General features: G+C 52.7%; 1 protein-coding gene across 4 annotated transcripts in view; it reads right to left on the minus strand.

Annotated features, from left to right (window-relative positions):
* Window positions 1–13,712, minus strand: part of MYRF (myelin regulatory factor) — a 121,095-nt gene that overhangs the window by 43,929 nt on the left and 63,454 nt on the right. For 2 of the 4 annotated variants that reach the window (XM_030560841.1, XM_030560840.1), the window contains exons 5-7: window positions 2,542–2,833; window positions 1,602–1,699; window positions 1,045–1,168 (exon numbers count right to left, since the gene is read on the minus strand). In XM_030560841.1, coding sequence (XP_030416701.1) covers window positions 1,045–1,168; window positions 1,602–1,699; window positions 2,542–2,833 — 514 coding nt within the window. Of the gene's footprint in view, window positions 1–1,044; window positions 1,169–1,526; window positions 1,700–2,541; window positions 2,834–13,712 lie in introns of all 4 variants that reach the window. The other 2 variants (XM_030560839.1, XM_030560837.1) reach the window with 1 other exon arrangement.

Genomic DNA, 13,712 nt, shown 5'->3' on the forward strand with positions numbered 1-13,712 from the left:
TCTTGCCCTGTGAGCTGTGTACACTTGTTCCCTCCACCTCAGCCTCCCAACCCTTCCCTCCACCTCGCAACATTTCTCTGCACCCCTCAATTCCACCTCAGCCTCTTGGTCTTCCCCCACATCTCTGCCCTCTCTCCTAGCCTCCTGGCCTTTCCCACCCCATCTCTCTTTCTCTTCCTCCTACTCCCTGTCCAGCTCTCTCTGGGCAAGTTTACACTGGAGCTGGAAGTGTAATTTCCTACTCAGGCAAACCTACCCATGCTAGCTCTGATCCAGCTGGTGCACTGAATGTAGCAGCGTAACCATGGCTGCGCAAGTAACTAACCACCCTGACTACGACCCCGTCTGAAAGCGAGGTACTTACTTGGGCAGCTAGTCCCTCCTGCTGCTCGCACCGCTGCAGCTACGCTTCAGTTTGTAGTGTGCCGGCTGGATCAGAGCTGGCCTAGGTATGTCTGCCCGAGCTGCGAATTCCACCTCCAGTGCAAACTTACCCTCTGCATTTCTCTCCCCACACTCCCTCTGTCACTACTCCCCAGCTCTCTCCAAGCCTGTGGGCAGCGGGGGCCAGCGGCCCACTTCTCCACACTCCTGCCCAGGGTCTCTTTTGATGAGATACATCCCTTGCTTTTACAGGAGAGTTAATGTTCATTTTAAAAATCCAGGGAGTTGGATGAGCCGGAAGCTGGGGGCAGAGGCCCCTCTGAGCCAAAGAGACCCTTAGACGGGCTGGGTTTAGTATCACAGGCTCTTGCTAAGTATGTGTTCTGAGTAACGTAAAGCACTGGCGGTAGCCAGACCTGCCCTGGATGATACAATCAGCCGCTCACACACACTTCTGTTCCTGTGGCCGGCTAGCATTTCACGCTTGCAGAGAATTAACTTTCCCCTGGGCAGGTTATAATGGAGACCAATGCAGGATCCCAGGGATTCCAGCACAGGGCTGCCACCACCCCCGCCGACTCCCAGGGTAGGGGAGGACAAAGGGCTGGTGGGGTAGACGCGAGTGTGGCTGTATCTCTAGGGGACCGGTAGGTTACTCACAGCTCCTTGTAGTTGGCATCGTAGAGAATCACCCACTTGTTCTGCTGATGTGGCTGCCACTTTATAGACTGGTAGTTAGGATCCAGGTAGGAACCGTTCAAGCTGTCATTGTCCTGAATTAGCCCTGCAGTCATGAGGAAATATTTACTGAAATCATTTCCGTGATGTCCCTGACCAGGCAAGAGCTCCCCCTGCTGGTACAAGGGAGATACTTCTACTCTGCGCTTGCTCAGCCCGTGACCCATGTCCTGACTGCGCTATCAGGGCACCCTGTGCCCCACCCCAGGGCCAAGGGGAGAGTGTCCACCCTCTGCGCTATCAGCTCTGGGAACTCTCTCACTTGCTTATCTGGGGTAACACTTCCATTCTCACTCTGTCCTGCAGGCCCCTCTCCCGTGCACCCCACCTGGGGAGAGCTCCCCCTGCTGGTGCCAGGGAGGTGTTTGGTAATGTTGGGGGAGAAGGGGATGAAGAGCACATACCTGGTGAGAGTGCCCCCTGCTGGTGCCAGGGAGGCGTTTGGACTCTGTCAGGGTTGAGTGGCACAGACCCCATACCTGGCTCCTGCTTTATCATCCCGTTGAGCATCTGTGCGTTGAGTGTGTTAGGGGGCGACTCTGAGTGTTTCCTCTTCTTGGCTGGGTGAACTGGGAGGCTGCGGAGACAACCAAGACAACAAACCCTGAGCTGCGAGCAGGAAAGCAGGGCAGCTGCTCAATCTCCACCAAGGGAACAGAAAGCGGGGGGCAGATGGGCCCCAAAGCCAGTAGCAGGATTTGGACTGGGAGGGGTTAAAATGAGGGGTGATAGTTCAGTGGTTTGAGCATTGGCCTGCTAAACCCAGGGTCGTGAGTTCAATCCTTGAGGGGGCCATTTAGGGGTCTGGGGCAAAAATGCGTCTCAGGATTGGTCCTGCTTTGAGCAGGAGGTCGAACTAGATGACCTCCTGAGGTCCCTTCCAACCCTGAGATTCTATGACTCTGTGGGAGCTGGGGCAGGGACTCAGGTAAGGGCAAATGTATAGTTCAAACATTTAAAAATTAAAGACTTTGTACTCTCAGCATAGGAAGACCCATTATTTTCAGTGTCATTATAGCGCCCCCCACCACCACTGCACCTCCTCCATTCCCTGCCTCACCCCCTTACCACCATGCCTCACCACTGCCCCTCCTCCACTTCACTGCCCCTTATCACCATGCCTCACCCCCGTACCTCCTCCATTCCCCACCCCAAGGCCCCCTTACTGCCGTGCCCCACCCCCATCCCCTTACCACCATGCCCCACCCCCGCACCTCCTCTGTTTCCTGCCCCACTCCCTTACCACCATGCCCCACCCCTGCACCTCCCCCATGTCCAATGCACCCCACTAGTGCACCCCCTTCACCATCCTCACTCCCCCCTGCACACTCATAGCTTGGAAACAGCCCCACATCAGCGAAGACGCGCAGGATCCAAACATCCCCCTCAGTTGTTGCTGTCCCTTCCCAATGCTCTTACTCTGCTCCGTGCTGCTGCAGGAGCTGGTGAAGCATCTGTGACTGCTGGGCGTGGTGGAGATCACCAGGGGACATGCCTTGCCCGATGACATATGGCGGCATCAGTGGCTCAGGCTTCATGAACATGTCCCGCTGCATACTGGGATAATGGGGGTTGTGCTGCTGCTGGTGTGGATGCGGTGGGGGTTGTGGGGGACCTTGAAGGTGAGGAGGTGGGGGCGGGTGCTCCAGCCGGGAAGGTGGGGTCATGTGGCACATGTTTTCGGGGGTCATGGTCCGGAGGAGATGAGGATCTTCAAAGAAAATATAATGGATTCATTAGAACCATGTACAAGGCCAAACACAATCTGTCCTGAGTCCACCCCTCTCTCCCCACTCAACCACCCTCCCCTCTCCTTGTCCCAAGGGAGTCCAAACCCACCCACAACGGATCACATCATGTTCCCTCAAACTCTCCCTGCTTCCCCAAGCTAGGGTTACCACACAGCTGGGGTTTCCTGGACACAGCCTCTTTTTTGAGCCTCTGCCCTATGTCTGGGGTGGGAGGATTTGAAAAACAACAGGCAATGTCCAGGGTTTTTGCAGCTCAGAAAGAGCCTCCCTTGCAGCAGCAGCTGACTGATACATTCCCCTGTAAGCCATAGCAGCTGATCCTGCCCACCCAGGTCCCAGCTCTCAGCTGTGGGGTGGGGGTCCTGCAGGGAAGCGCTGAGTGAGAGCTTGCGCTGGGTCCTGGGCTTGTGCCAGCTTTCCTGCCATGGTGACAGGGAGCGACACTGCCTCCCCACCTCCAGCGAGAACCCCCGCCGCAGGTACCCCCCGTCCAGCATCCCCACCTGCCTACCCTCTGCCCCAGCACACTTGGGGCCCTAGCCCACCTCTCCCAAATGAGTTTACACTGGTGTGGGTAACTGTGCAGGCAATTCTGGGATTGTATTTCTCCTCCCATCTCCTGCCTGTTAGAAGGCTCAGGTGTCCCATGGGGATGGCTGGGGATTTCCAGTTTGTAAGGAGAGTTCCAGCTACTTTTCCTTTATAAACTCAGCAGTGTGGTGAGGCTTTAGGCCCCATGATTTGGAAAGGGGGTTGAGCGAGCCAGATGAGAAGAATGCCCCACACTCACAGTTAGCAAGGCTCCCAAAGGGCTCACATCGGATCTAGTCAGTGCATAATAGGAGGCTGACACTACATTACAGCTAAGGTTCAAACAACACAATTAGGATGTTCAGAGTTCAAGCTTCCAGTATCTCCCAGCACACAAGTTATTAACACCTTGGTATGTAGGTGAAATGGGGCAGAGTTAGTATTTAGCTGGACTGCTGTAGCATCAGGAATCGAGGCCCCTGTGATGATTTAGCTTATGTCTGTCTGTCTCTCTGGCACACTGCAAATGTCACTTCAGTTGTGAGAAGGACCCATCCTTCTCTGATGTCTTTGTGCCTCTATTTTGGCCTGGAATTGCAAGCCACAGGGCAAACAATGCAGCAGGGCCACCCAGAGGATTCAGGGGCCTGGGGCAAAGGAATTTTGGGGGCCCCTTCCATAAAAAAAGTTGCAATACTATACAATACTATATTCTCGTGAGGGCTTCTGATGGGCCCAGGGCAAACTGCCCCACTTGCTCCTCCACCACAGGTGGCCCTGGGAAAAATAAACCTTCCGCATCTCGGCACAAACCCAGTTTTGAGAAAACTTCTTTACAAGGTATCACTTGTTCTCAGCATCAGCTAGTGCTAAAAGGGTACTCATTAAAAGGGTTGGACAAACATTTTCCATCAAAACTTTTTTTGGATGGAAAACTAGGAGTTTTTAAAAAGCAGAAAAAAAAACACGGACAATGTCTGCTTTCCTTCAAAATTTGTTGTGGTTTTTTTTAACTGAAAAGCTGAAATTAGTCTGCCAAAACCTGAATATGGTTTGGGGTTTCAGAAGTGTGTGGCCAAATATTTGCTGCTTGCTGTGTTTGACTGTTTAAAGAAACAATTAAAAAAATTCTACTTAAAAAAAATCCAAAACTTTTGAACCACCTCGACTTGTGACTAAACGCCTGAGCTCATCCAGTCAGAGATTTTTCTAGGTTTCTGATACTCTGCTCACTTCCTTGACTCACATCTGTCTCCATAACTTTGGGTTCATTTAGCTTAGAACATAAGAACAGCCTTACTGGGTCAAACCAAAGGTCCATCCAGCCCAGTCTACCGACAATGGCCAATGCCAAGTGCCCCAGAGGCAGTGAACCTAACGTAATGATCAAGCGATCTCTCTCCTGCCACCCATCTCCACCCTCTGACAAACAGAGGCTAGGGACACCATTCCTTACCCATCCTGGCTAATAGCCATTAATGGACTTAACCTCCATGCATTTATCTGTTTCCTAGAGACTGGCTCCGTGGGGTCCCTCACAAACAAGACGGTTACTGTGGGTTTGTCTGTAGTGTAGCTTATGTACGTACTCCATGAACTGAGCATTTGAACTTGTTCCAGCCTATGTTGTGAAAACTGAAATGCTCAAAATAGCACATGCATGTGACTGGACACAGGGTGCTAAAATTAAATTAACCCAGGGGTTCTCAAACCGGGGGTAGGGACCCCTCAGGGGGTCACCAGGTTATTACTGGGGGTCGCGAGCTGTCAGCTTCCACCTCAAACCCTGCTTTGCCTCCAGCATTTAGAATAGTGTTAAATATATAAAAAAGTGTTTTCAATTTATAAAGGAGGGGCGTCAAACTCAGAGGTTTGGTATGTGAAAGGGGTCACCAGTACAAGAGTTTGAGAACCACTGAATTAACCCCTCTGAAGCCCCAGGGAATGCAGGGGAGGGGGGGGTCTCCCTTGGTAGGGTTGGGAAGGAGGTAGGTGGTGTAGGATATTGCTCTTCTCATGTGATCCTTCCCCCAATGCCTAATTTTAAACGAAGCTACCCTCCTCTGACATGAACCTCCCTATGGCACTAAAATTAAATATATACTATAATTTGGCATTTGAGAAGTGAAAGGGATGGTAGCCCTAATGGAAAAGCTAACAGCTTGGCTCTTCTGCACGCCTCAAACTGCTGAATGAGCTTTAGGGTAGGGAAGGCTGTGCCTCCCAAACAGCCTGGCCCTGCCCCCTATCTGACCCCCACCCACTTCCTGCCCCCCGAATGCCCGCCCCCCTCAGAATCCTTGACCCATCCTGCTCCTTATCCCCTCACCGTCCCCCAGAGACTCCCGCAACCACCACCCCTGCTCCCTGTCCCGACTGTCCCAACCCCTATCCACTGTCCCGCTGAGTCCTGACAGACCCATGGAATGCCCACGATCTAATCCCCCATTCCCTGTCCCCTGACCACCACCCCCAACCTCTCCCCCCTCCTTGTGCCCTGACTGTCCCTGGGACTCCCCGCCCCTTAGCCATTCCCCCAGGCCCCGGCCCCTTACCCCCGCCTCGCCCCTCATCCGGAGCCTCAGCACGCCACATCCAGGAGCGTCCTGGAACAGCGCTGCAGCGTGGCTCTGGTGAGGCCTGAGCTCCTCCCCGCTCAGAGCTGCATGGTAAGGGGGTGGGGCTGAGAGCTCCAGTGGGGCCTGAGCTCCCGCCGCTCGGCCTGGAGCTCGCAGCCCCACCCCTTTACCATGCAGCTCTGAGCGGGAAGGAGCTCAGGCCTTGCTGGAGGCACACTGCAGCGCTCTCCAGGGATGCTCCTGGGTGCGCTGAGGCTCCGGAAGAGGGGCAGAGGTGGAGTCTGGCTGAGGTTCCCTCCCCAGCCCTTCTCATAGGGGCCCCTGCAGAGCCCGGGGCCTGGGGCAAATTGCCCCACTTGCTGCCCCCTCTCCCTCCTGGGCATCCCTGCAATGCAGAGAGATCAGGAGTTGTTAATTCAGAGGATCACCTATTGAAATGCAAGCACTTTGACCAATGAGCTCACAGATATCCTGTCCTTCCAGGTGTGCTGGTAACCAAGCAATGGATCACCTGACAAGGGACTTGAAGGGGTCACCTGTCGAAGGGGACCGCAGCTTTACAAAAGGATGGCTCCCTCACAGACTGCCATCTTTAGAGAGCACTAGAACCTGACACTGAACGGGAGGATGACGACACTGGGAGGACCAGGAACTCTGGAAAGGTCTGTCCAAGACCCAAAGGGTTCTCGGAGTGCAAGGGAGGGATTTGCATGCAGGCTTTATTTTTCTAGAGATCTGTATCTATCTTGTCTATGCGAAAAGAGCGTGTGTGCTTAGAGAAACTCCTTCGCAGCATCTGCGTGATACCTTCTTACGCTGACACGGAGCCCTCAAAGAAATCAGAGGGTCCTGCTTCAGCAGAAGAGAAAGTTACTCACCTTGCCGTAACTGAGGTTCTTCGAGATGTGTGTCCCTATGGGTGCTCCACGCTAGATGATGGTGCGTCTCGGCACCGTTGACTGGAGATTTTCGGTAGCAGTGCCTGGTCGGGACGCACACACTCAGTTGGTATCTCCCATCTCGTTGGAATCTTCCTGAGCGCGTGCGTCCTGCACCCTCCTCAGTTCCTTCTCTACCATGGAGAAATCATACTAATACTCCAAAGTAGAGGGGAGGAGAGTGGGGAATGGAGCACCCATAGGGACACACATCTCGAAGAACCTCAGTTACTGCAAGGAGAGTAACTTTCTCTTCTTCTTCAAGTGCTGTCCCTGTGGGTGCTCGACTGCAGGTGAATGTAAAGCAGTACCCACTATGGTTGGTGGGATTTTGGAGTTGTGTGAGGAACAAAGGTAGAAAGTACCATATGGCCGACTATGGTGTCTGCTGTAGTATCCCATGCGATAGCATAATGTTTGGCATACGTGTGTTCAAATGTCCACATGGCCACCTTGCATATGTCTTTAACAGGTAAGCTGTGGAGGAGGGCAATGGATGTTGACATTGCTCTAATAAAATGAGTCCTAACACCCTCTGGTGGTTGAATATTCTGGGTCTGATAGCAAGATCTGATGCAGGTGGAGATCCACTTGGAAAGTCTTTGCTTAGAGATAGCATCACCCTTTGAAACAAAAGCCTAGAGGATTCACAAAATGGTTTAGTTCTGTCAAGATAGAATGCACGAGCCTGTCAGACATCGAGGGTATGTGATGCAGCTTCCTGTGGAGTCATGTGAGGGTTGGGATGGAATACATGTAAGTGTATTGACTGGTTAAGGTGGAAGGTAGATGCCACCTTGGAGAGGAATTTGGGCTAGGTTTTGTATGGTAAGCTTGTGTTTAGAGAAAATGGCGTAGGGAGGGTAGGACATCAGGGCGCTTATTTCACCAATTCTTCTTGTTGATGTTATGGCAACCAAGAAAGCCACTTTCCTGGACACGTGGAGCAGGGATGAAGTGGCCAGGGGCTCAAAAAGAGGTTTCATAAGAGCAAAGAGAACTAGGTTGAGACTCCAGGAGGCTACTAGTGAATGAATCTCAGGGTAGAGGTTTTGCAGGCCCGTGAGGACGCATTTCATGGTGGGGCGTGTGAAAGTGAATAGCTGTCCAGCGTGTCATGGAAGGTGGTAAGGGCCGCGAGACGTATTGTGATAAAACTGAGTGAAAACGTGTCCTGTTTTAGTTTGAAAAGATGGTCTAAGATGTCAGGGAGGGTTGCAGTCTGGGGTATTAAGCATCTGTGGAAGCACCAGATGGAGAAGCATTTCCACTTTTGCAGGTAAGTCTTGGGAGTGGAATCTCTTCTACTGTGCAGGAGGACATGTCGGACCTGTTCTGAGCAGGCTAATTCATGGGATTGAAATCTTGAAAGAACAACACCGTCGGATGGAGTTTACAGAGCTGCAGATGAAGAAGTTGACTGTAGTTCTGGGAGAAGAGATGTGGTCTGTCGGGGAGAGTATGGGGAGGATGGATGGACATGCGTAGCAGGTAAGGATACCATGTCTGCTTGGGCCAAGCTGGGGACAAAAAGTATGACCCGGGCCTTGTCCTCTGTGATGTTGCGTAGAACCCTGTGAATGAGTGGAATCAGTGGAAAAGCGTACATGAAGGAGTTGTTCCAAGGAATGAGGTGTGTTTCCGAGTCCTGTTCTGGAGCAAAATAGATGGCATTTGCAGTTTGAGGAGTGGCAAACAGGTCTATCAATGGAGTGCCCCAGTGGGAGGACAGCTGTTGGGGTACTGATGGATGTAATTCCCATCCGTGTTTCTCGGAGAACTGTCTGCTGAGTGTGTCCACGGTAGTGTTGTGACACGTGGGCAGGTAGGAAGTGGTGACTTTTATGTGATGATGTATGCACCAATTCCATAGTTTAATGGCCGTTGTGCATAGGAAGTGAGATCGAGCTGTCAGGCAGGGAGGAGCACAGAGTTCCAGGAGATTGATGTGCGGACACATCTCTAATAGACGCCAGCGGCCCCGTGCCTTGTGGTTGCCTAAGTGCGCTCTGTAATCTATCTGGGAAGTGACCATGGTTAACATGAGTCTGGGGAGTGTGGATGGAAGGGAATGTCCATGCATAGGTTCTCTGCTCTTGTCTACCAATGTAGGGAGGCCAATATGTTCGGTGACGGAGTCAGTGTTATGCAGAAAACTATGTCTGCTGGGTTGGATGAATGTATATATGGAAATAGGCATCTTGTAGAGTGAGAGCTGTGAACCAGTCCCCTTGTGCAGTGTGGATATTATTGTGCCCAGTGTGACCATCTTGAATTTTTGCACCTATACAAGCATGTTCAGTTGGCATAGATCCAATGTAGGTCTCCACCCCCAGCCTCTCTTTTGGGAGTAGAATCCTCTTCCCCCAGTGCTGCATCAGCACATGTTTGACTGCATCTAGGTGGAGAAGATGAGCCACCTCCACGCAGAGAAGGTGCTCGTGAGAGGGGTCCCTAAGAGGGACAGAGAAGGAGAAAGGATAGGCAGGGAAAATAGGAAAGGAATGGAGTAACCTGACTGAGCTATTTCCAGGACCCAACGGTCCTGCGTGATCTGTTGACAGACATGGTGGAAAGTCTGGAGGCGGCAGCCAAATGGGCAAATAGGCGGTGGAGTCAACGGGTGGTTGCATGTACCCCCAACCAGCGCTTCAAAATTGTTTGTTACCCAATGGTGGGAAGTAGTTGGTTATGCCTGGGTTTGCCTGCATATAAGAGGTCTGTTGCGGTTTTTACCAGTGTCATACGGTGTAGACGGGGGTTGGTGGTATTGTTCTGTGCTGGGCGTTTGGTAAGGTTGATACCCTTGTCTCCTGGGCAGGGACGAGTAAGTGCCCAATGTGCAGAAAGTGGCTGTAGAGTCTTTCATAGTGTGAAAGATTTCATATTGGGTTTGTTTGTTTGTTTGTGGGGAAAAGAGATTATCTTTGTTAAAGGAGAGACTCTCCACTTTGGATTGCAAATCTTTGGGGATATCGGATGCCGAGAGCCAAGACGACCAGCACATCACCACTGCAGTGGTGCGGGCTGCTGGATCAGACACGTCCAGGGATGCTTATAGTGCCATGCTAGACACCAATTGACCTTCGATGAGGACTAACTGGAAGCCCGCTCTCCTGTCCTTCGGTATATGGGAGGCAAATCAAAGAGCTTGTTGTAGTTGTCATGGTCATAGCTTGCAAGGAGGGTAGAATAAATCTGCAATTCTAAATTGCAAAGTAGAAGAGTATAAACCTTGCGGTCCAGGAGGTCAAGACATTTGAAGTCCTTGTCCTCCAGAGTGGGCCAGTAGCGTGGCTGCTTTGTTCTGTGTGTTGCTGCATCAACCACAGTAGAATTGGGTTGTGGGTGGGAAAATAAGGAATCAATGTCCGTCGCAGGCATGTAGTATTTATGTTGAGCTTTCTTGCATGTTGGTGAATGGAGGTGGGGTCTGCAAGAGAGTACTAGCTGGTTCTAGGAGAGCTTTCTCTATGGGTAGTGCTATCTTTGAACAGGGCCAGCGCTACCATTTAGGCAGCCTAGGCAATTGCCTAGGGCGCCAGAATAATTGGTGGGCACCGTTTTGCCAGAGGGGGTGGCAGGCGGCTCCCGTGGAGCTGCCGCAGTGGTGCCTGCGGAGGGTCCGGTGCTCCGTGGCTCCGGCGGAGCTGCCGCAGTCGTGTCTGCGGGAGGTCCACGGGAGCCAACCATCCGCAGGCACGACTGCGGCAGCTCCACCGGAGCCGCAGACCAGCGAATCCTCCGCAGGCACCACTGCGGCAGCTCCACCGGAGCCGTGGGACCAGCGCGCGGGGCGGCAAAATTGCCGGACGCCTAGGGCACTCAAATCCCTAGTGCCGGTCCTGTCTTTGAAGGTGCAGAGGGTTGGAGGATTTTGAGAAGCCTATGTTGTGTCTCCTGGACTTCCTCGAAAGGGATGTCCTGAGTTCGTGGAATTGCATAAAACCGTCCATGTTTTGTGGAGGTGGAGGCATAAGGGCGACTTCTGCGGCTGATGGTGAGGCAGGAGCCAGTAAAACAGGGAAGGGATCATAGCGTACGTCTTCAGGAGGGGGTTCAGGAGCTCTAGATGTTGATAGAGCTAGGGATATAGGCACAGGATGAGCTTGCAGTCTGGTAGAAGGAGCGCAAGGAGAAGCAGTGGCAGGAGCCGACCACGGGTACCACTGAGGCCAGGGCATCGGGTAGGAAAAAAAATGGGTCCCAGCCACCGGGGGACAAAGTAGGGAAACTGAGGCTGATTCTTATGATGTCCCATGTCTTGGGGTATATATGGCTCCGCTGTGTGTGTGGGGGGGTGGGACTCAGGCAGGGAGAACCCTGCCTGGTACTGTGTGCCGTTCTCACTATCAGTGAAAGTATCCAGGTCATGAGGGGAGAGCTGCTGTTCAAACAATGAGTGCTCTCTGTCCCGGAGCAGAGAGTCAGGCCTAGGGGCCACAGAGATATTCTGCTGATGCAGGAATTGTTGCTGCTCCGTAGGCTGATGTGCTACAGAGCATGAAGTCTGAGCGGCAGCCCGGAGTGATTTTAGTTTCACTTCAGCAGGAGCCGAGAGCTGTTTGTGAAAGCCTCGCAGAGGGTCTGAATCTGCTGGGGGTAGCAGGCAGGCTCGGTGCCGGAGGTGGAACTCGTTGCTGGCACCGGGTCCATTGTTGGTGCCAGGGAAACCGGTGCCGAGGAGAGCTTCCCGCTGCGGGAAGTCGGGTTCCTGCTTTAGAGCCGTGAGAGTTGCTTGCAAAGTGCAGGGGCGGTCAGAGTTGCCTGCTCTCGGCGCTGACAGCACCAAGGGTAAAGACGCCACAGGTGATCATTTATTCTCTTGAGTGTCTCTGAGAGGAGATGTTAGGGCTTCCTGCCTCTTCACGTGAGAGGGTGAAGCCGGGCTCCCAGTCGGTTCTGACCTGGCAGGGGAGCATGAGGGAGCGGGTTTACTGCCCTGTTCCATAGGCAGCTGCAATGCTTCTTGCCTCTTCCCCAGAGAGGTTAAAGCCATGCTCCCAGTCGTTCAGACCTGGCCGGGGAGCGTGAGGGAGAGGGTTTGCCATTACCTGTCTCCAGAGGCGGCTGCAGGGATTTCTGCATGAGAAGCAGTTTCAGCGGCAGGTCCTGTCAGGATGAGCCCTGCTTTTGAGGCTCGTGCAGTGGACACACTTGGCAGGGACATGTGTCTCGCCAAGGCACTTCACACAGAGCGAGTGCGCATTGGACATTGGCGCAAAGTCCTGACAGGAAGCACATTCCTTGAATCCTGAAGCCCCTGGCATTATTGAACTAGTAATGCCAGCGGAGAGAGTCTCAGTGGGAGACAAACCTGAGGAAAAAAATTTTTTTAAACTAAGTAACTATTCTAAAGGAAGGGAAACAACTAGGATATTACTAACCAACTATTTCTATGTAATTGTTTCATTCAAAAACCAGGGAAGAGGACCAGCACTGCTCGAGTCCCGTCTTTGGCTGAGGGCGGTTGAGAAGGAACTGAGGAGGGTGAGGGACGCAGGCACTCAGGAAGGTTCCAACGAGACGGGAGATATCAACTGAGTGCGTGCGTCCCGACCAGGCACTGCTACTGAAAATCTCCGATCAACGGCGCCGGGATGCACCGTCACCTACAGTGGAGCACCCACAGGGACAGCACTCGAAGAAGAACTTGGAGAGCTCGCAGCAGCTACTGGGGAGGCTTGGATGAGCCAGCACTAGTTCCAGGGCCTATGCAATGGGACCATGTGGTCACGAGGGGTGTCAGACAAGGGGTCTGCCCCTGCAGCACGTGCCTAGAACCTGACAGACAGCGTGGCTGAACTCTGTCCAAACCTAGCAAGCTAAGAGCAGCCTGGTGAGCATCCGGCTGGGAGAGCTCATGAGGGTTGTAACAGCCTCGTTGTACTAGGCACTGTGCACATCCAGAGCCAAGGGACAGCCCCTCCCCAAAGAGCTGACAATACAAGACAAGTCAAGAGACGAGCAGCACGAAGGCGCATCAGGTAAGCGAGACGCGTACGGACAGCCTGATAAGCAGCAGTCACAGCACACACGCTGCCTCGCCGCAGCCAAGGATTTTGTGAGCACACTCAGAAGCTGCACAGGAAATCTCACTTGCTGTGCCCTCAGCAACATCCTGCAAGCCCAGACTAGTCCCCTCGTTGCACCAGCCCCAACCAGCTCCTGCCTTATTGTAGGTACTTCTCTGGCCCCCAACACTGCAGGATCTGAGCACCTCACAAGCTTCATAATATTTAGCGTCAACTCTCCCGTGCCACACCCACGCCCTCCAGTCACTGCCACCACTACCACCACCGCAGCCTTCTCTCCTAGCCATGCTGCCCTCCCAGCCTGAGCTTCTCTCATTTCCACTGACACCAACGCTTGCCACGAGGGCGACCCTCTCTGAGCCACTAAGGAGGGGAGCTATGGGTGTGGGCTGCCTGGAGAAAGACATAACACCACAACGAATGTTATGTAATGAAATTTCCATTACATGCATCTGAGGAAGTGGGTATTCACCCACGAAAGCTCATGCTCCAAAACGTCTGTTAGTCTATAAGGTGCCACAGGATTCTTTGCTGCTTTTACAGACCCAGACTAACACGGCTACCCTCTGATACATAACACCACAACGACACAGGTTGACCCAACCTGACTACTTCATGTTGGAAATCTCACCTAAGTGGTACAATAGCAGAGAGATTTTTGTATGCGGGCATTAAATTCACTAATATACATTTTTACACACAGAGAGGACTTTGATCCTCACATTTAAATAAACAAGGGAGATTCAAATACACCCT

Source organism: Gopherus evgoodei, chromosome 4 (assembly GCF_007399415.2).
Source record: "Gopherus evgoodei ecotype Sinaloan lineage chromosome 4, rGopEvg1_v1.p, whole genome shotgun sequence".
NCBI classification, from domain to species: domain Eukaryota; kingdom Metazoa; phylum Chordata; order Testudines; family Testudinidae; genus Gopherus; species Gopherus evgoodei.